The following is a 23,192-nucleotide window of genomic DNA, read 5'->3' on the forward strand; positions in this document are numbered from 1 at the left end:
GAAGCAGTTTCAACATTCAAATGAAAAAGCTGTCATTATCCCAAACCTGTGATTAGACTGGATCGAATAAATAAAACACAACAAGCACATGGATCTTCAAAAGTCAGTACATTTTTCCTGTTTGTTTGTTAAAATAAATAGAATAGTTGGAAAAAGTCAGTACTTTTAATAATCTTTTTTAAAACATATCATTTGTTCTGAGAAGCGCAAAAGTCGCTCAAAATTTGGAGCTCTAGTTGCTCTGGACTGGTCTGGTCATAGAAGTGTTTTGGGGCTTTTATTATAATATTTCATAATAAACTCCCTCCTCTCTTTCGTTATCCTCAGCACTCTCCCTCCCTTCCCTTGATTTTCCTCCTCCTCTCCTTTTTGCGCACCAGGCTCTCCCACCCCCGGCTCTCCTATTCGCTCTCTGCGCGCACAGCCTCGGTGTGGCTCGTGTCTCTGCCTCCTCCTGTGCGTAAGAGCGCACAGATGGATAAGTAGGGTGATGCTCTTCTGAAAACGCGCAGTCTGCGCCTCGCTGGACTGGACGCGTAAATGCGCAGCACAAAGGATTAGGTTCAATCAAGTTCAACCCACGGAGATTATTTTTTTGTGTCACCTTTTTTATATATCCCCCATCCCTCTTTTATTTTTTATTTATTTATTTATTTTGCATGATGATATTTAGCTGAAGATGCTCCTCAGAGTGGATGACGGTGCGCTCCTCTCCGGGTGGATTTTTCCGGACCATTCGAGTGTTTGCGCGTGAAGTTGGACGGAAGACCAAGCGCAGCGATGAGAGGGAAATACTTTCTCCTCGCCTTCTTGCTGCTCAAACTTATGGCTCTGGTGTGCAAGGCGGACGGGGAGCCAGGACTGCTGGGGGGCTTCGTAATGATCGCCACCTCCAACGGCTCCCGGGAGGAGGAGAGCGTGTCCGAGGAGACGCCGCACACCGAGGACAAATGTCGGGGTTACTACGACGTGATGGGCCAGTGGGACCCGCCGTTCATCTGCAAAACGGGCAACTATCTGTACTGCTGCGGCACCTGTGGCTTCCGGTTCTGCTGCTCCTTCAAGCAGTCGCGGCTGGACCAGAGCGTGTGCAAGAACTACGACACCCCGGTGTGGATGAAGACCGGACAGACCCCGTACAAGAAGATGAACAAGATGCACGACAGCACGAGGGACAAGACCAACTTGATCGTCTACATCATCTGTGGAGTTGTGGCCATCATGGCCTTGGTGGGGATTTTCACCAAACTGGGCTTGGAGAAAGCACACCGACCCCAGAGAGAGAACATGTACAGGTGAGACGCACGCACACACACACACCTGCAGCATTACGCACAAGCAGGAGCTCGGAGCGCGCAGCATGTGTTCCTTCACACCACTGGAAAAACAAAATACACCAACACGCGCCTTAAATACATTAAACGCATCTCTCGCACACACGCACGGACTGCGTGGTTTCTAGGCAACCAACTTCTGACATCTTCTGACTCTTGTGTAGTTGTGGAGACGCAGCTGCAGGTCTTCTCTCCATGGCGGGTGTGTGTTTGTGCCTACAAACTGAAGATGTTTTTTTTTCCTTCAAAGTGTGACCACAGCAAAGACAAAGAACATCTGTTTATTTGGAGGAGTTTCCCAGTTAGCTGCAGCATAGCTTCATAAAAACAGGAGCTTGATTAATAAATTAGAACATTTGCTGAAGAGATTGTGGGAATGAAAAACTGCTGCCCAAAATTCCAACATCACTTTTTTCCTTAAAGTCCAAAATTAATGTTAGACTTACTTTAATAGTGATATTGTAAGGTGGCAAAATTGTCCCGCTTTTAAAAGGGCTGCACAAAATAAAGCTTCCTTATCGCCATGGCGATACCGAATGCAAAGGACCAAATGTGATTCATATGGTAAAAATAACCAATACACACAATATTGTGCAGCTTTAAAACTGTATATGTGTGAAGAGAACAAATATCAAAATAAATGGTAAAGCTACTTATTAAGATCACCCACACACCTGTGTCTGTCACTTCCTGAATGCTAGACAGACTGGCAGATTAGAAAGTAAACCTCAAAAGATCACTTTGCAAATACTACTGTATAAACATTTCTTGAACTTCACACTCCAATTTTTATATCTATAATGTTTTATGTAGGGATATGACAAAAATAATAAAAAAAAGACACTTTACTGGAAATTTTGAAGAGAAACTTCTGAACTCAAATACAATGGAAGTCAATGGGAGTTTAGAAGGGTGAACCCTTCACTACGAATGGAAACTGCAGGTCCTATAACAGTGAGAGACACATGGGGTAAAAGAAGATGTAAATCTTTATGCTGTGATGTAAAACCTGCCCCAGACATGTGAAATTTGGAAGAAGGAGAATTGGTTGGCAAAATAACTTTAGACAGCTCAACATGTGATATCATCTCAAATGTAAAAAAACCCCCAGTCAAATATTTAAATATAAATATCATAAATGTAAACCGCAATTGTGTAAAAACAGTAAAGTTATTAAAATGCCAGTTCAGACATGCAAAGTCTTAAATTCCTGTGACCCACTTAAACTTTAATGTTTCTTCTGTGAAGTCTGAGCTTCAGTTTGGACTTTAAATGAAGAAGTGTGACAGAAACAGACGAATAACATCCAGACAGATGGTAAATGATAAATGGACTGTACTTATATAAAACATTTCTATCTTATCAAGACACACAAAGTGCTTTACACTACAATCTGTGTCCTCATTTACCCATTCATACAGCACTCGACTAGATCTATACAAAGAATAATCAGTGCTTTATCACATTCATACACTGATGGGACACGCATTGGAATAGAAGGTAAAATAGAAGGTGCTTCGGTACTTTAAGCCAGAGGTTCTCAAACTTTTTGTGGTTCAGGGACTCCTTATAGGGGAGAAAAAGTTTCCCCCTCATAACCCTTATGTTTATTAAATAATTGTCTTCAATTTGTCTCTTTAATGCAATGGAAATATTTGTGTAACATAAATACTTAAGACCTGTTCTTGAATAGTGTTAATACAATTTTTATACTTTTAAACATGGAGTATTTTTCATGCACTACACACTCTATGAACAAAAATTTTGATTTCAACTTCCAAAAAAATAGCAGCTTTGAGAAGGTGAATAGTATAAAAAAAAAACAATTTATAACTTTACCTATTCACACAATGAACATATTCTTCAAGTTATTACAGAAAACTCTTCACATAAAACTGAACAGATTCATAACAGTCAGACCAAGAGACGGAGCTGAATTTGAGAACCAATCGATGCTGGAACGCAAATAGCGGGCGGGCCAGTGCGCAGCAGGTGTGTCTGTGGTCCTCCCCCAGAAAATTTTTTAATAAAGTAGATGTGATTTCCTGCATTTGGTGTATTTTAACAGGCTGTTAAACATCTATGCGCTTGTAAAAATATGCATACATACTGTATATATTGATTTTGCGGACACTGGCACTGGCTCACGGACCACTTGAGAACTACTGCTTTAAGCAACACTACGCGCATCTCCTCATGTTTGCGCCTCTTCTTGTCTGACAGGGCGGTCGCCAGCGTGCTGCAGGGTGGGTGTCCAGGTGAGCAGTACCGGGGTGAGGAGGCCCTAGGGATGCATTCGCAGCACTTTGTTTCCAGGACTGCAAACCTCCGTGAGTTTTTCATTTTCGCCGGGAGATGTGGACAGTTGTGAACTGTGTGTGAAACTTTGAGCAGCATATGGAAGTGTGGGAGGTGGTGTGTGTGAAAAAGATGTGCTCAAGTGGGCAGAAGCTGTGAACTCATCTGGACAGACGTAAGGATGAAAGAAGGGATGAAATTAATCGTTTCAGCTGAATTGTGACTTTTATTTTTTTGTGTTGTTGCTGAGTTTTTTTCTTTTAGGTGTATCACAAAGCGAAGAAACGCACATCCCTGATAAACGGTTCCTGCGTTGAATGACCTCACGTGGTTTTGTTTTATCTCACAGTGGGCAGATATCCATTTATTTCACAGCACGTCGTTTCGGCTGCTTTTCAAATCCAGCCCTTATTCAGCCTTTTCTTTTGCTTCATGATGTAATGAGAGGCAGAAAAGAGGAAAGTGGGAGTGTGAGCATGAGTCGGCGAGGAAAAGGTAGTGTGGGGTTTTTGTGTAGGTTTTTATTTGTTGTTTTTGTTGATTTATTTGAAGGGGGCTCTAAAACAAAGCATATGAATGCAATCTATTTCTGCTGTGTCCCGTGGGCTGCTACAGTACCGAGCTCCTCGTGTGGTTTTTACCTCTGAAGATCAAACATGGGAATACACACAAATATGCTCCGACCAGACTGCAGATATCATACAGATACAAACAGTTGCATCATCATCAGCCTGTATGTGTGCCAAAGCAATAAAAGGTCCATGTTAGAATAATTTCCAGACAGAAACAAAGAGTCTACAGTTGTCTTTGTGTTTAGATTCATGTCTCCTTCCATTTCAAATCCAGTTCAATAAACGGACAAATCTTACTCTTTTTTTTAGGAGTGTTGTATCACTTTGACACCAGGAGTGGCTGGTTTAAAGGAGCACGTGCAGTGACTTCATTCTAATCAAATAATTGGCAAAAAAAAAAAAAGTAGTTCTTTGCAATACATAATTTATCTGACTGAATTACTTAGCTTGTTTTGTTTTGTGTTTTTTTCATTGATATAAATTTAAAATGGTTCTTGGTGATTCAGTAAGGAAGGAGGAACAGATACACAATGGCAGGTCAAGAATCACGTTAAGATAGAAATAATATCAAATGAAAACTATTCAATTTTAACAATTCGTTTTAGGAAATGAGGTCAATTTGTCATCCAGTAGTCTAAGCCTATAGCAGCATAACAAGCTAACCCTAACTTTAGGATTTATCAAAAAGGAAAGTCTTAAGCCCAGTCTTAAAACTGGACAATGTGTCAGTCTCACAGACAGAAACTGGAAGTTGTTTCCACAAGAGAGGAGCCTGATAACTGAAAGATCTTCCTCCTATTCTGTTTTTGGAAACTCTAGGAACCACGAGTAAGCCTGCAGTCTAATAATCAGATTAAAAATCCAATTCTTGTGTGGTATGTGTTTCTCCATCTGCGCCGTTCGGTGGGAGAAAAGACGAGGTGTGTCTGGACGCTGCCTTGTTGCCTGTCCATCTGTTTGATTTTAAAAGTAAAATTAAAACACTCTTGTTGCAGGAGGTTATGGGTAGAGCTCCCACCTCCGTCTGAACTGAACATTAGACCAGGGTGTTGCAGCTAACCATCAATATTTTCCTTATTAAATGTCACAAATAAAAACATATTTCTCGTGATTAAATTATTTAATGTCATTTAATGTAAGGCTAACTGGTTACATCCCAAACCTGTATAGACCTACTTAGCTTAATGTCTATTTTGATGAGGCTTTTGAAGGTATTGAGTCTGTGAAATTCTAATAAATATGCCTCTGGATGATGACGATAATGTGACATTACCTCACGCTGCACCTACTAGAATTCACCAAGCTGACATTCCAATGAAAAGAGGAGGAAAAGTTGTGTTTTGTTTATAATAATTATTATTTAAGCTGCGGTCAAGGGATGTTTTTAGAAAAAGGAAACAAGTGACACAGTCAGTGGTGTCTTTTTTATTTTCTTGTCCTTATTACAGGTAAATTGAGATCTGTCTATGAAAAAAAAAAATAACAACATATTTTTATTTTTGTTTGCAATGTTGAACCTGCTCTCATGAACGTTCTAATCCTGTTGGTCGTGCGTATTGTGTGGTATTTCATTAACCTCCGTGATCCGGTAGGATCCTGATGCACAATTGCTTTACGTACCCCTCTGATTTATCACAGCTGCAAGATGAACGAAGAGGAATTAGATATGGATTTGCTGGGTGTGGACATGTTCTCTTTATTTGAAGTGATTAACTGAAGGTAAATGGACTCCAAAGGGCAAGGTGGGCTTTCACTGATAGTGCAACTGTGGCTGCAAAGGGTGGGAGAGGGGGTGGAAGGAGAGTATGAAAAGAGGGAATGACAATAGAGAAACATGCTCGCAAACCGTACAAAACAAAATCCTCAAGTTCTTTTCTCTCATTCATTCATTCATTCATTCATTCATTCATTCATTCATTCATTCATTCATTCATTCATTCATTCAACCTTTATATTTCAAGAGACCTGTTTTAAACTAAAACCACAGAGGAGGTACACACAACAATCATATAAAAGCATACAAAATGATAAGTAAAGAAGTGATATAAGAAGAAATAAAATAAAAACATACTACATTATAAAGCGTTGTAAAATACTAAAAACAGGAATATGTCTGTTAAGATTTTTTGCATTGGATCTTTTTGCAAAGTGTTCCAGGAAACAGGAGCGGAGTAGGAGGAGGCCTTTTGGCCAAATTCTATCCGCACTGAGGTGACGCTGCACGTAATGATGTCTTGAGAGCGCACGCTGTAGCTGCACTGACAACGTGACATGTAGGAGGAGATCTATGAAGGCAAGAGACCAAGGATGAAAATGTACCAGTGAGAGAGTTTGCGTGAAGTTAATGGTGACCAGTTAACCTGTGAATACAGGGTGCAGTGATTGGTATGGTAGTTACACCCAGTTATGAATCTTGGTGCGCCATGATGGACAGCATCCAACATCTGCAGGGTGCTTGCAGGAGCATTCATGCAAATAATGTCACCGTAGTCAATAGCTGGACGGAATGTAGTAGTTGCAAGGTGTTTCCTAGGGTTCAGGGTCTATTTCTGAAAAAGAAACTCAGTTTTACTTTCAGTTTCTTTACTAAGTTTTCAACATGAGGCTTAAAAGAGAGATGTGCATTGACCAAGATTTCCAGGTATTTGTAAGAGTCGAAAAACTCAATAGGAAAACCATTTGCAAATAAGATAGAAGGAAGAACTGCTGGGAACAACTTCCTGTTTGAAAACCACATCCTTTTGGTTTTATCAGCATTTAGCACAAGTTTGAGACAGAACAAATCAGACTGGATGATGTCAAAAGCAGACTGTAAAAGCTGGAAAACCTTAGCAACTGTTTTAGCTCGACAATAAACAACTGTAACATTGGCATAGAAATGTAATGATACATCAGGAATGATCTGACCTACATTACTTTTGTAGATTGTGAAAAGGGTGGGTCCTAAGACTAAATCTTGTGGTACACCATTGTTAACAGTTAAATAGCTGGAAGATACCGTTATATTGAACACATTGCCTCCGAACTGAGAGATAATTAGAGAACCAACCAATAGTGTGATCTGAGAAACCAATGTCTGAGAGCTTATGACATAAGAAGTCATGATCCACAGTGTCAAAAGCTTTAGACAGGTCTAAGTAAAGTGCAGCACAATAATCCTTAGCATCCAGTGCTTCAACAATGTTATTAAAATCCTTCAATGAAGGTAGTCATACTGATGAATAATGTGTTTTTAAATTACAAATTTATATTAAATTTTGTGACTGGTTCCGATCTCCCAGCTGTTTGTTGACCTATGAAAATCAACCAAAGTGACTAAAAAAAAAGGTCAACAATGGTGATACCAGTGAAAGAACCATTTAAATTTTGATCAGATAATTCTCATGATTTGCTTAATATTTAGGGCTGTGGTAGCTTGGTGGTCAATGCTGTGGTCTTGTAATTCTGTGGTTGAGGGTTCAAGTCCAGGTTGCATTAGGAAGGGCATCTGGCATAAAAAAACAACTGCCAAATCTTTAGGGCGGCGCGGTGGAACAGTTGGTAGAGATGCTGCTTCTCAGCGTGGGACCTTTCTGGGTGGAGTTTGCATGTTCTCTCCGTGCATGCATGGGTTTTCTCCTGGTGCTCATGTTTCCTCACACAGACCAAAAACATGCATGTTAGACTGATTGGTAACTCTAAATTGTCCCTAGGTGTGAGGTTGTTTGTCTCGTTTGTCTCTATGTGTCCTTGTGATGGACTGGAGACCTGTCCAGGGTGTCCCCCTCCTCTCCAACAGTGATAGCTGGATATGGGCACTAGTGACCCCCATGACCCAAAAAGGAAGAAGCGGGTAAAGATGGATGGATGCTTAATATTTACACTGAGATTTGTTGAGTAAAATATGCAAATTAAAAATATAACTACTTTAAACTTAGCAGTCTAGAAGAAGTACTGCAAAATTAGTGTGTTTGAATGCTCCGTCCTTATGGTGCTTCATTGCCCCACTTGATCCCTCATGTGAATTCTTGACAGCTGTCTTACTCTTTCTGTTGCTTTTTAAAAAAAAAAAAAGATGTCGTTTAGCAACAGATTCACTCGTATATTACGACCTTAACGTCTTCTCTGAGGTTTCACACTCATGTCTCTTGTAGGTCACCCATGTGACTCAAGCTTTCATGTGGATTTGGGTGAGTTTTTTGTTTACATTGAGTGTGTACCCACATTATGGATTTGCTTAGCAGTATATTTGGAACACTACTGAAAAGAAGTCTTTCAAAATGCAGCGTTTGCTATAATTAAGGACAACAATTTTGTTTAATTGATTTTACAATTTGCACTCAATACTGGTAAAGAGGCCAGCTGTGCGCAGACTGATTGTTTGCTCAGATCCAGGCTGACTGCCTTTTTCCAGGCGTCAATGAATCTGGTCTGGCAGGCTTGTGTTTCTTGTATCCGACGGTTTTGACTCGTGACTTTACGATCTCAGAGGGTCCACGTGTCTTCAGTCTGCAGCCCCTCTACAACCTCCTGCATATTTTGTGAGCCATCCTGTAAAATCTCCTAGTCGGCGAGGCTTTCAGACATTCATGTCATCTAAAACCCAGAGACTATTGTCTGAACTTTTAAATGGGCTGAGAATCCTGCATCTTGTCTCCTTCAGCATGAAAAGCCAGAAGGGACAAAGACATGAGACGGCAGAATGGGGACGGATACCAGAAAGGGTTCAAAGGCTGGGAATCGAATAATCTCAGTGGGAACTTCCACGTTATTGACAGTAATCTTGAAGCACAGAGTTTTCTATTTTAAAACACTTTTGAAGCTTCTATAGATTGACATGAAATCCTCTGAAAATATCCAGAGTTGCAGTCATTTCAGTCAAAGTGCTTTGAACCAAAGTTTTCATCACTTGAAATTAAACATCTTCACACGACATAATTATCGCAAAGGCGAAGGTGATAACATTTTTGATTGTGTCTGTGTGTGTGTGTGTGGGCACATTTATTTGTGTATCTGTTATCAAAATATCTCATAAACCACTGGAGACATTTTAATGAAACTCAGAAATAGGGTAATAGGATATTGGATTTTTGGCCAATATCCGAAATGCCAATATGTTAACACTTATTTGGCCGATAACCGATACAATATATTTTTTCCCTAGACGTACTTAGAGACTACATAGCTTTCTCTGCTGTGGAATTAAAATACTACATTATTTTGTATATTTGTCAGTTTAGCCTGCTGCCAAATGCAGATGCCAAAAAGATACGGGTAACATAAAACAGCACTTTTTATACAGGTGAGTTATTTTGAAGGAATGGCCAATGTTTGATATTTAACTTTATCGCTAATATCGGCCGATACCGATACCATGCCTATAAAAATGTGCATCCCTACTCAGAAAGTAACCATCGGATGTGCCTTTACAACTGATTTACTGTCAGATAAAATTTGTTGTGGTAGTAGCTGAGAATAAAGTCCAACACATTCTCCTAGCGCTAGCAAGTCTCATAATGTTACGAGGTTGTGTTAAATGATGGGTAATATGCAGTCCATCTAGACTTTTATTTCAAAAGTCATCTGCGTCTGCCATAGTTACCACACATATTCTAATTAATTTTGCAGTGAAAATTAATTGAAACAAGTTATCTTCTTGAATCACATTAAACACAGCCTCCTCCTTTATTGTCCTTCTGCGTTCTGTGATTGTCAGTTTGGATTTTGCACTGAAAATCTTTAGGTGGGCAGCACAATTAGTTTTATGAAGACTGGAAAAAAAGCGCTTAGAAAAAAAGATCCACATTACTCTTTGTTCACATCTCAGTTTGTTGTTTTGCCTTTATTATCTCTGCTGTTGTTTTAATCTTTGAGTGAGCATCTCGCGATGGTAAGGATTAAATTTTAACAGGTTATTGCTTCTGGAATTGCACAGAAATGAGAAAAGGCGCCATCTGCGCTGCACGGTGACGGTGCGTGTGAGCGCTCGGTGTGTCTGCATTGGGTAAATGTCTTTTTACGCCCAACGCAGGCCTGTCAAAGGAAGTTGTACATGCTTCGTTAAAAGCAGGTGACTGCGCGACCTTGTCTTCCCAGCTGTCATCTGAGTCTTCAGCGTGTCACATCTGATTGCAGGGTGTCAGAGCGGAGGGGAGCTGGAACTCGGGCCGTAGAAACAAAGCGCAAAGCTGCTGTGAAAGAGAAATTGACGGAGCTGTAGGTAGTCATCAGCGAGGCTTCGCTCCAGTCGAGGCTCCCTTCTGTCCTTGTGTTCAAACAGGGAAGACGAGCACAGCAGAGATCCCATCCCCGACTTTGTCTTTTCAGCTCGCAGCTTGCTACTTTCATTACATACGGCGTGTTTTCTTTTATTCATTAGGCAAAATATTTTCCCCATTCTCTGTTAAATGTCATTTCGCTCTGTCCTCACATTGCTTTTGGATCACTTCACAGTCCTTAAAACCATAGTTTGCCTTTTTGCTTTTGTGTTCGCTCTGCTCATACGGTGACCGGTCTTTGTTCGTGGAACCACATTTACTGAATCTGTTTTAGCAGACAGACACAGTTATTCAATGTATTTGATACTATGGGACAATTATATATGATCAATATCCTGACTGACACAGCTAAGTGATCAGTCTTTCAGCATTCACACAATCAAAACTGCATTTGCACTGCTAAAGTTAAAGCTATTAAACTTTCACCATATTGTATTCTCTTCTTCAAATATTTGACCCCTTCTTCTGAAGGTTTGTAGAGTTCTTTAAAGTTAAAGACCCACAACTTAGCTCCTACTACAGCGTGCGATGTTGTTGTCATTGGTGGATGTTGTGACATGGCTGCATGAGTTCGTCAGTCGAGTATTGAGTCCATTACAACAAGTCAGCCGTGCAAAAGCAAACACACAAGTCCCAAAACTCTCAATAATGGAGCTAATGGAGCTTTTTTTTTTTTTTTTTTCTAGAATTGCGCCGCTCAAGGTGGCTGCATGTTGGAGCAGCTCTGTTACTTTCATTCTGAGATTTTGCTTTTGGAAACTTTAATTCCTCTTTTTCTGGATGTAAATCACATTTTTTGGATGATTGTTTCCTCTGGTATCAGATGCTGTGCAGCTGGAAGGATTTTTACTGAAACTTTTTTTAGTTTTGGACATTTGTTATGATGCGTAACCATGGCAACAAGGCAGTTTTCTACAACAACAGCAGCTGAATAACATCTCAAAAGCTGAAATAATATCTCAACTATGGCCCCAACTCTCAAATGAGTTGAAAAGGATGTTCTATGGACGCATTCTCATCTAACTGACAGCTGTGCTCGAGTGCCTGACCACTGAGATCCTGGAACTAGCAGGAAACATGGCTCACGACAGCGGAAGAACAGGATCGTCCCTCAGCACCTACAGTTGGCTGTCTGCAGCTATGAGGAGCTTGGCAGACTTCTGGGAGGGGTGGCCATCGCTCTGGGAGGAGTTCTGCCCAGCATTCAAGCGGTCCTACAGTCCAGGGGAACCAAGAGGCCAGCTGAGTCTGTGTGGACGGATCGGACGGCATCTGCAGCCAGTTTCTTAGGATCCACTGTGAGATGGACCTTTACAAGAGATCCTTCCTGCCTACAGCCATCAGTATCTATAACATCTCTGAATGAAATGAGGATAACGAGTTACAACAACAAAATAATTTCCCTCTGGGATTAATAAAGTATTTTTGAATTGAATTGAATTTGAATTAACAATCCCTATAATCCCCAGGGAGTCCTGACACGAGATTATTCAGAAAGTTTAGTCAGAAAAGGACTTATTTTTATAGTTCTTTGTTTTCAAGTACAATAATGCTGGTGAATAATTGGAAAATTTTAATTTTTTACCATTAATTCCTACAAGAGATGGGAAAAAAATAGAATTATGTTTATGGAGACCCTTTCCATTGTCATTTTCCTTTAGTTTATTCAACTTTTCGGCCTTTGATCAATGATTGTTAAGGTGTTGTCTCTGACACTGTTAGTGTTTTGGGTAATTGGAAACCAGTTTCAGATTGTTACAGAAAGTCTTTATGGATGTGAATTTTTTTAAGTGCATTCTTCTGGATTTGGCTGTAGCATGATGTCAAAGTATAGAATAGTGAAAAATCTAGACATCCCATGGGAACCCATAAGTTGGCACCTTTCCAAAGTTCTCAAGTTCGAAAAAGTTTTAAATTTTTTCCACTCTATGTAAACAAACAGAACATGGGTGAAACATAAAAATACCACACAGAGATTTTTTTTTCAGGTGTTGACTCTCGTGGATGTATATAATTCTTACCTTGCTGCTCTTACAAAATTCAGTTTTTATGCTTTCAGCTGTAAAAAGGTTTTCATGCTCAAAAGAAAGCTCAGGTGACACCATGACTGTGTGAGTAGGATGGAGCTCCATTTCGCTTGAGCCCAGACTTAGGTTGGAAAAGTACAGCATGGCAGTGATTAAAATCTCATGGCTTTATTTCTGAAACAACAGAAGGTGGGGACATTATGATCAAATGCATCCTTTATGGTCAGTGTGGATAACCAATAGTGTCAGGCTTTGCTTTGATAAAAAATACAAACCATGACTCACCCAGTCGGTAACATCACCGTGAGACTTCAGTTGTGTTTGTGACATCCTGGATGAGTTCACACTGGGACAGACAACCATGCCTGATCTTTTTAATTAATAAATTATAGCTTCTATTGTCCTGATGCATGCTCATTAACCCAGGAAGATAAATCTAACAAGGTTGAGTCAGGCCCTCTGGGTAGATTCGTCTTTGTTGAAACGATTGTCTTTTATCCAAAAGGCTTCTTCAGTCTGAGGAGCTGCAACAAACTCAGTCTTATAAATAGCACCTTATAGTGGATCAACCAGTTTGTTGGTGACATCCAAAACTAGTTGTTCACACAATCAAGGAGGATTAACCTAAGAATTGATCTTTAGTGCCCTGATGGCTGTTTACTATTCACAGGGGGCTGAGTGATACTAGCAATAACAGCATTGTAAGAGGGGGACAGTTGAACATGGAGGCCTGCACCCCTGTTTAATTATGCATGATTTCTTTTCACAAAGATGGCCTCCTTTACTCCTCTCTCAAACCATTGTTCCTCTCTATCAAGAATGTGAACATCTTCATCCCTGAAAGAGTGACCGCTGGCCTGGAGATGAGTGTAGACCGCAGAGTCCAGGCCTGATGATGTTACTCTTCTGTGCTGGACCATCCTTTTGGCCAGAGGCTACTTTGTTTCCCCGATGTACAGTAGTCCTTTGCTACTTTGCAAATCGACTTGCGCGGACTTGCGCTTTCAACGATTGTCAACTTTAATACACTGCCTGGCCAAAAAAAGAAAGGTTGCTGCCTGGATTTAACTAAACAAGTAAGTACGAGCCTCGTATTGGATAATTACTGCATGGGTGATTATCTTTCAGCTAGCAACAAGTTATTTGACCCCAACTGGTGCAATGAGTTGCTTCTCATTTCTTAAACAACCATGTTGAAAGACACATCGTGTGGTCGTGGAAAAGATGTCAGTCTGTTTGAGAAGGGTCAAATCATTGGCATCAAGCAGAGAAAACATCTAAGGAAACTGAAGAAACTACTAAAATCGGGTTAGGAACTGTCAAACACATTATTAAAAACTGGAAGGATAGTGGGGACCCATCGTCTTCGAGGAAGAAATGTGGCCAGAAAAAAATCCTGAATGATCATGATCGGTGATCGCTTAAACGTTTGGTGAAATCAAATGGAAGAAAAACAACAGTAGCACTCAGGGCTGTGTTTAATAGTGAAAGTAAGAACATTTCCACATGCACAATGTGAAGGGAACTCAAGGGATTGGGACTGAACAGGTGTGTAGCCTTAAGAAAACCACTAATCAGTGAGGCTAACCATGGATAAAAGGCTTCAATTTGCTAGGGAGTATAAAGATTGGACTCTGGAGCAATGGAAGAAGGTCACGTGGTCTGATGAGTCCAGATTTACTCTGTTCCAGAGTGATGGACGCATATGGGTAGGAAGAGAGGCAGGTGAAGTGATGCACCCATCATGCCTATAGTGCCTAGTCATCAATGCAAGATCTTCACAAAAAATTAATGCAACACTGGATGGAAATAGATGTTGTGACATTGCAGAAGTTTATTGAAACAATACCACAGTGAATGCATGATGTAATCAAAGCTAAAGGCGGTCCAACAAAATATTAGAGTGACCTTTTTTTTGGTGGCGACTTCTTTTTGGCCAGGCAGTGTATTACTCACGTGATTGGTACGGTACGGAATAAAAAGTCAACAACAAAAAAAAAAAAGCTTCGGACAGTCGCCACCATTTTGTAGTTTTTCTTTCAATAAGCCTACACTGCAACACCAGTCAAAAAGAACTAAATTACCCAGAAACCAACAGTGATTCCAACTGATGCTTTCTGACAAAATGTAGAAAAAGTTTTGCAACACTCATTCATTCAACCTTTATTTATACAGGTTAATCCCATTGAGCCTTGGGGACTCATTTACAAGAGAGACCTGAACAATGAACACGAAGTCAGAAATAACATCGATCTATTAACCTCAGAACTGGAAGAAAGTCACAAAGAATCCTGAAGCTCAATTATCCATGCACACATCAACCTGGATGGGGCGGTGGGCTTCGTCCCTGCAGGGTAGGTCTGCAGAACCGGAACCGGGCCCAACTGGAACCGAGCTGCTGATCTGCAGAACTGATGAGTAACATTTTTGTAGTACTGTATAGTACATATATGTATGTTGATAAAATGATGTAGGTTTAAGAGTTTAGAACATTGCAAGAGTGTGGGAAGGGTTTATAAAGATTTAAAATATATAAATACTAAAATAAATATAGTGTTTTTACTTTACATTTTTTCATCTATCGCGAGGGTGTGTGTAACGTAACCCCTGCGATAACCGAGGGGCTACTGTAAGACTGGTCACAGCCCTACTGGCACTGAACAACATACACAATATTACACTGTTTGTGCCGGGGGACCGGATCTTTAGGATGAACCAGTCTTTGGGGTTTGAAAGCCACTGGGACGTCATGTTTATAAAATAAACGTCTCAGTATTTAGATGTCACCAGCAAACTGGTTGATCCACTATGAGAAGGTGCTATTTATAAGACTGAGTTTACTGCAGCTCCTCAGACTGAAGAAATCTTTTGAATAAAGGACGAAACGTTTCAAAAAAGAAGAATCCGTCAAGAAGACCTGACTCAACCTTGTTAGATATAGCTTCTCTTCATCCAACTGGACCATGGGAGGCCTTCTAGTGGTTGTTTGTAAACTTCACACAGAATAGGTCAGAGACCTCCTGGGTGGAAGCCAGAAACCAGATCCTGAAGCCAAATGTTTACGTTATTTAAGCTTTAAGATTATTTTTATCACTTTTAAAGCTGCATCTAATGAAAGAAAAATGTGTTTTCTTCTTTTGTGAGGAGTGTAAAGTAATTAAAGTCAGATATTGAGGTTATCAAGCGACAAAAACAAATTGGTCATTTTCAAGTAATTTTGCCTTGACTTGTACATTTTATGCCATTTTAGTACTTTGGTTATCACTGCTGCAGTCTTATAATTCTGAGGCTGCAGGTTCAAGTCCAGGTTTGAACAGGAAGGGGCATTCGGCTTAAAACAGTTGCCAAATCTTTCATGTGACTGATCGCTGTAGCAAACCTTGCAGAAGGGAGCGGCCAAACAAAAAACAACAACAACATGGTAAATGTATCTGTCTGGTCTCTTACAAAGTTTTTCACGAGATCAGGTGACCTCAAGAAACCTTGCATTTTGAGTTACTCTGATGATTTAAAGAACTTCCATTTCTTGTTTTTTTCCCAAGTCATCAGCTCCCTGGTGCCAGATTAAATCCAGCTACAGGGGCCAACAAAAAGAAGGGACAGTAAATTACAGACAAGCATCTCCTCCATTCTCTATGGAGTCCCAATCCTGCACCATGTCTCTCACTAATTCTCCTAATGTGTGGTCCCTCTGCAGCCCTGGGACACTGTTAACTCCTGCTCATTAGGGCTCTGGGGCCACCAAGCACTGAGCAACAGCAGACAGGCCCTGTCTGACTGCACTCAGAGCAGACAGACAGGCCCTGTCTGACTGCACTCAGAGCAGACAGAAAGGGCCTGTCTGACTGCACTCAGAGCAGACAGAAAGGGCCTGTCTGACTGCACTCAGAGCAGGCAGAAAGGGCCTGCACCGAGAGCCGCTACAGGAAGGAGAGAAACTTAATTCATTTCAGTTCAGTTTATTCATTTAGCGCCAAGTCTCAATAGAAGTCGTCTCAGGGCACTGAACAGAAACATTCATATATAAAAATAACAATTTAACATTATTTATCTGAGGAGCAGACTGCGTTGAGTTTAACGCCATCACAGACTCTCATCTTGAACAAGCATGAAGGTGACAGTGGAAAGGAAAAACTCCCTCATGAGGAAGAAACCTTTAGCAGAACCAGGCTCAGGACAAGCGGTCGTCTGCTTCAACCAGCTGGGTTTGAGAGGAACAGATACACAATGGCAGGTCAAGAATCACGTTAAGATAGAAATAGTATGAAAGGAAAACTATTCAATTTTAACAATTCATTTAAGGAAATTAGGTCAATTTGTCCTCCAGTAGTCTAATCCTAAGGCAGCAAAAGAAGCCGACCCTAACTATAGGATTTACCAAAAAGGAAAGACTTAAGCCCAGTCTTAAAACTGGACAATGTGTCAGCCTCATGGACAGAAACTGGAAGTTGGTTCCACAAGAGAGGAGCCTGAGAACTGAAAGATCTTCCTCCCTTTCTGATTTTGGAAACTCTAGGAACTGCAAGTAAGCCTGCAGTCTGAGAGCGAACTGTTCTATTAGGAAAATATGAAACAATAAGATCTGTAATATAAGATGGAGCTAGGTTATTGAGGGCTTTGTAGGTTAGAAGTAAGATTTTGAATTCAATTCTGGACTTGACAATGGAGAGAAGCTAAAACTGGAGAGATATGATCTCTCCCACTAACTCCAGTTAAGACTCTGGCAGCAGCATTTTGGATCAACTGAAGGCGTTTTAAAGAAGAATTTGGACACCCAGATAATAAACAATAGTCCAGTCTAGACGTGACAAATCCATGAACCAGTTTTTCTGCATCATTTTTAGATAAAATATTTCTAATTTTAGTGATATTACGCAGGTAGAAGATGACGGTTCTAGTAATGTCTTAGTAACGCTTTAACGTTCTTAAGATGTGGGATGAGAAAAATTTGCTTTTTTTCCGTCTTTCGGCTGCTCTCTTCTTCAGGGGTCGCCACAGCGACTAACTCGTACAAAGACTTGGCGATTGTTTTTACACAGCTTCCTGACGCAACCACAGAGCACCGAGCTACCACAGCCCTCTGTGTGGAGCAGAGAGCTGCTGTCTAGGGTGCTCGGGGGAGCAGATGGTGGGGGGTTAAGGGCCTTGCTCAAGGGCCCAGAGTGGGACAAATGAGTGTGGAGGCAGGTGTGTTTCACCTTTTCCACCCACATTTTATAGTTGTCGGTATGGGGAGTTGAATCGGCAACCTTCTGATCAAAGGCCCACCTTCTCTAACCTCTGCACCACCGCTCCCTGGATGAGAAAAAATAGTATGTTCTGGAAAATTAGAGAAATTATAATCCAGAGCAAAAATAAATAAATAAATAAATAAATACATTTTTAAGTTCCAAAATTTACTTGTAAGAACAAAGTGAGCTGCTTTCTGGTATCAAGCACAAATGTTTTTTTTTAATAAAATAGATATTGGTCCAATACTCAATAAGCAAACTAAAACTTTGACGGACAATATGATTTGACACATGCATTATGTTCTTTTCCTCGGCTACGTCTACACGGTTCTGACAAAAATATGCACAATACAAACATCAAACACTGAGCTAAAGATCTTTTCAAAGCAACTGTTCATTCTCAGCTATAAATCTTTTTAGCACACAATCAAAGTTTATTGGCAACAGGAACTGGATGAATAAGACACACGCACACAAAAAGTAAAACCTGCTCCATTGTTATTTTGCATGCTCTTTGTAATATTAAGAAATTATTTTTAAATGTCCACTTTGGTGAGTATTTATAAAAAATAAACAATTTTTTTTTTCTCAGTTTGCACATGGACAAGAAGTGCAACTCAACAGAAATCAGTTTAAAAAACAGCGCAATGTAGATGGGACCATAAAAGTTTGTATCTTTTTAGTGAATCATTCTTAGTGCACTCATCTTTGAGCAATATATGTAAAAAAAGAGAATATCTTATCTTCCTTCATTCGAATTCCCTTTTCCACGAATATTAATCAGTTCATCTTCTCAGGACATCTTGTCTTGGATTTGGCAGGTAATTACACCTGTGTGTGTGTGTGAGTGTGCTCATGTCTGTCTTGGGCTACACTGCAGAAACCTGCATCGTTCTGCATTTATGTGACATTAATAAAATCCTGAGTGCATCGAGGAACATTACATCCATCTTCAATTATTTCCATCCCATTTATACAACACTCTCTGGCAGTCATGGGAAAAAAACACAGTTGTCCCATCTGTATGTTTGAGCAGGTGGTTATCACAACTGGTTTCTAATTAACTGCAACACTAACTCTTCTTAATCATCTGTTTAAACTACTGAAAGCAGCCTTTTGCAAATATTAGACTATTTTCTGCTGTATGACTTTACCCTTTCTTTTAATTATTCATATTATTAGGTATGAACAAAGTTTTAAAGCCGAGCGGGCCGTTATTTTGGCTGCGTTTGTATTTCTGAATGCAAACAAATCAATGAATCCGGGCTTATATGTGTCGATGCCGCAGAGAAGCTTTGGAGACAACCGCTATTTCTTCTGACAATAACAAGCTTATTCTGTCTGAAGCCAGCTGAATCTCATAGCTGGATTATAAATGTATTTAAGGTCCCTAACATGTAAATGTGTTAACACTGTGTAATATTCAGTGTTAAATCCCCCATAATCTGCAGTTATTCTCCCCCAGTTTTCCGTCTTGTACTTTTTATAATGACTAAAATAAACTCTTTCAGAAGATTAATGGAGCAACAGCGTCCACATTTGAAAACCTAAAACTTGTGTTTTTTTCCTCAAACATTTGGACTTTAAAGAAATCACTCTATTCAATCAGGCGAATATATATCATCTTTATTCATTCAGACGTGACCTTTTAGTTGCAAATTAAAACTTAAATTGTAAAAATAATCTCAACCATCTATTCTAGACCTTCCCCCAACTTTGTGTTGGGTCAATCTGAGTCAGTCCAAATACCAGATATATGGGTTAAACCAGTGATTCTCAAACTGTTTGCACCAAGCACCATACCAAGAAGAGAGGTCATATATATATATATATATATATATATATATAAAATAATTTATTTATTTTTTTCTTGTATGAGGCAGTGGCAAGTGAGTGGAATTTACGATTGTCTCCACCACCAGGCGCAATGGTGGAGACAGGGGTGGCCACCATAGATTAAACTTCATCCACCTCATCTGCCACGCCAACCATTTGAGAAAACTAGGCTTTTAAGTAATATAAAAACTAGAAAGCATAGATTCCTCAAATGATTAGAATGGCTGGTTTATATTTCATATGGTGGTGGCCATCTTGGATTTAGACATGGCAACCCAGTTTTTCATCATATCTTTCTTACACCCAGATGCAGTCACACACACCAAAGTGGAAGTTGGCACATAGCTTAGTTTTGAAGTTATCCTGCTCAAATGGTTTACAAATATAGATGTATATCAGTAGCCATCTTCTATCTTGACATGGCAACCCAGTTTTCAAAAGGAACTTTCCTTACATCTAGATGCAGCCACACACCAAAGTGAAAGCTGGTACCTCACTTATTCTTCAAGTTATCATGCTCATAACACAAGCAGGCGAATGGACGGATGGAAAGTATTTCCAATACACTCTCTTCTCTCCACAACAGGGAACAAAAATACAAAGCTATCCAAGTCAACACAATTTTCTGGCGTCCTAAGATTGATCAATTTTACTAACTGGCTTTTATAATGTATGTGAATGTTTCTGTTTAGCACCTTGAGACGACTTCTGCTGTGACTTGGCATTATATAACTAAACTGAACTGAATAAAGTGAACTGAAGTACCACCTAGTATGACAGACATAAAAACAACAAGACAAGGATATATCCTGATGCATGCTCAATAATCCAAGTAGAAAACTCTAAAAAAAAATCTTTCAGAAGAGAAACCGTCCATCATTAAACATGGCAGAGGCCTCCGTGTTCAACTGTCCCTCTCTTAAAATCAGAGGTGGAAAGAGTACTAAAACGTGTACTCAAGTACGGTTACACTGCTTAAATTGTACTCAATTACAAGTATTGGTGTTATAAAAATACTTAATTAAAAGTACAAAGTACTCTTCTCAAAAACTACTCAGAGTATTGAATACTTTTTTTTACCAATAGATGTTTCATTGTGTTGTCAACAGAAGACATTCAGTTTGATTTACTGTATATAATCGCTACATTTAATATTTCTTAGACGCTCAGAAGCTCCGTCTTATTTTAGTACCAGACAAACCGATGGCAGCGACATTATCTAAGATGTTTGCATACTTTGCCATCTTAATAACCCACACATACAAACAATAAAATTTAACATCATACAGGTAGCTGTGAAACCTTGTATACCACAATATGTTTTCTGAGGTTAGATGAAGTCTTGTAAGCTGCTGTCAGTGTAGAGATCAAACAAAGTTTACTCCGTCTCCTTTTCTGTTCATGAAACATTCCTCCAGGTACGACCACAGACACTCGTCCTCAGCCTTTACCTCGTCATTTTCTCTGTCTCCATTTTGGCTTTTTGTCCAGCTCTTCTGTCCATAAATGTCTCTCTGCTCCACAGAGCTGTCCTTTGCTTACGTCATAGGTAACTGGTGCGTTCATGATCTGAGAGCCTTATTGGCTACAAAGATGCAGATGAACGGTTTGAATATTAATTCAAATTATCCTGATGCATGCTCAATAATCCAGGTAGAAAAATCTAAAAAAGTTAAATCTGGTCCTCTGGACATTAAAAAAAAAAACCAAAACAAAGCAAAACAACAAAAAATGTAGAAACGTTTCGTCTCTCGTCCGAGAGACTTCTTCAGTCTGAGGTGCTGTTTTCAGCTCAGTCTCTTAAATAGCACCTTCTCAGAGTGGATCAACCAGTTTTTCTGCTGACAACCAAAACCAGCTGATCACATGCTCAAGAAGGACCATCAGCCTAACAATGGATCATTAGCACACTGATGGCTGTTTACTGTTCACAGAGGGCTGAGTGATACTAGCAATCACAGCATTGTAAGAGGGGGACAATTGAACCCGGAGGCCTCCACCCCTGTTTAATGATGGACGATTTATTTTCACAAAGATGGCCTCCTTTACTCCTCTCTCAAACCATCGTTTCTCTCTGTCCAGGATGTGAACATCTTCATCCCTGAAAGAGTGACCGCTGGCCTGGAGATGAGTGTAGACCGCAGAGTCCTGGCCTGATGATGTTGATCTTCTGTGCTGGGCCATCCTTTTGGCCAGTGGCTGTTTTGTTTCCTCGATGTAAGACTGATCACAGCCCTCCTGACACTGAACAGCATACACAACATTACTCTGTTTGTGCCGGGGGACTGGATCTTTGGGATGAACCAGTCTTTGCCGTAATGTATTTTGGGGTTTAAAAGCCACTGGGACGTTATGTTTAGAAAATAAACGTCTCAGTTTCTCTGATACTCCCTCAACATATGGAATGACCACTGGTCTGGGTTCCTCCTTTTCACCTGATGGCTGACTGGAGTCCTGTTTGGGTTTCTTCTCTGCTTTCAGGAAGGCCCAGTTAGGATATCCACATTGCTCTAGAGCCTGTCTTGTGTGGGATTTCTCCTTCTGCCTGGCTCCTGAGTTAGTGGGGATGCTGTCTGCTCTGTGATGTGAGCAGCTAGTTCTGGATGTCACCAGCAAACTGGTTGATCCACTACGACAAGGGGCTATTTATAAGGCCGAGTTTATTGCAGCTCTTCAGACCGACAAAGTCTTTTGGATAAAATACAAAACATTTCAACAATTTTCAAATGTATTTCTTTTTTAATCCTTCCAGAGGACCTGACTTAAGAAGAACAAGAACTTCAACAAGTTAGAAGACAAGAATATGTTCATATCTAACATAAACATGGAAACTGGCCAAAAGTGTAACCCTGGTTAAAGTTTATGGTTCCTTGCTTTCATTGCTGAGTATTAGACCACATACACTGTCATCCACAATAAATAGAAATATGAGATAACTTGAATCGTGTTCTTTCATTGTGATTTTCACCAAAACTTGCTAACTAGGACATTTAATACCTGAGATTTATGAAGGGTCCTTGTTGTGTGTTGTTGCAATTTTAAGAGGAGCACAAACAGAGAGAGCATATTTCATTCGTTACCGCATTATTACTCTTCAATCTAAACACACACACACACACACACACACACGTACACACTCTCATTGCTAAACTCGGGGCAGCGTTCTTGGGCGAGTCAGCTCCACCTGTTTCTCTCTCTTTTTGCCTGCAGGCTTCAGTATGGCCTGGCTCGCTCAGCAACTTGCCCTGAGGGAGTCAGGACACATTGGCTGCCTCCCCTTTGCTCACCCTCCCATCTTCACACACGCATTTGGACGCACACAAACAGTAAAACGCACAAACTTGTGGACATCCTGCCAGGCACTGGCCCATGGAAACAGGGACATGTGGCTGGCCTTTGCGTCATGATTTTGGGCTCTGCTGACAGATCTTGTGTCTTTCTGCCTGCCTCCAAATTACCAGCCTGGAACGGCTTACAAAAACAGAAGAGGAGTTTTATTTTGCACAATCTAGACTGTCGCCATTGACCTGCTCTCGGATTTGCTCAGCTTTTCACCACTTTTGTTCTCTTCTCTTCGAGCAGCTTCTGGTTACACAACGTGGCTTTATTTTGTACTTTTACTTTTGTATTTTTGTGT

General features: G+C 40.3%; 1 protein-coding gene across 1 annotated transcript; it reads left to right on the forward strand.

Moving 5' to 3' along the window:
• Window positions 1–663: 663 nt before the first annotated feature.
• On the forward strand, window positions 664–22,962 carry LOC119424159 (protein shisa-9A). The gene is made up of 3 exons (XM_037691626.1): window positions 664–1,295; window positions 3,558–3,664; window positions 22,766–22,962. The coding sequence occupies exons 1-3, from the start codon at window positions 781–783 to the stop codon at window positions 22,960–22,962; spliced, it is 819 nt and encodes a 272-aa protein (XP_037547554.1). The 5' UTR covers window positions 664–780.
• The last annotated feature ends 230 nt before the right edge of the window (window positions 22,963–23,192 follow it).

Source organism: Nematolebias whitei, chromosome 17 (genome assembly GCF_014905685.2).
Source record: "Nematolebias whitei isolate Nwh7 chromosome 17, NemWhi1, whole genome shotgun sequence".
NCBI lineage: Eukaryota > Metazoa > Chordata > Actinopteri > Cyprinodontiformes > Rivulidae > Nematolebias > Nematolebias whitei.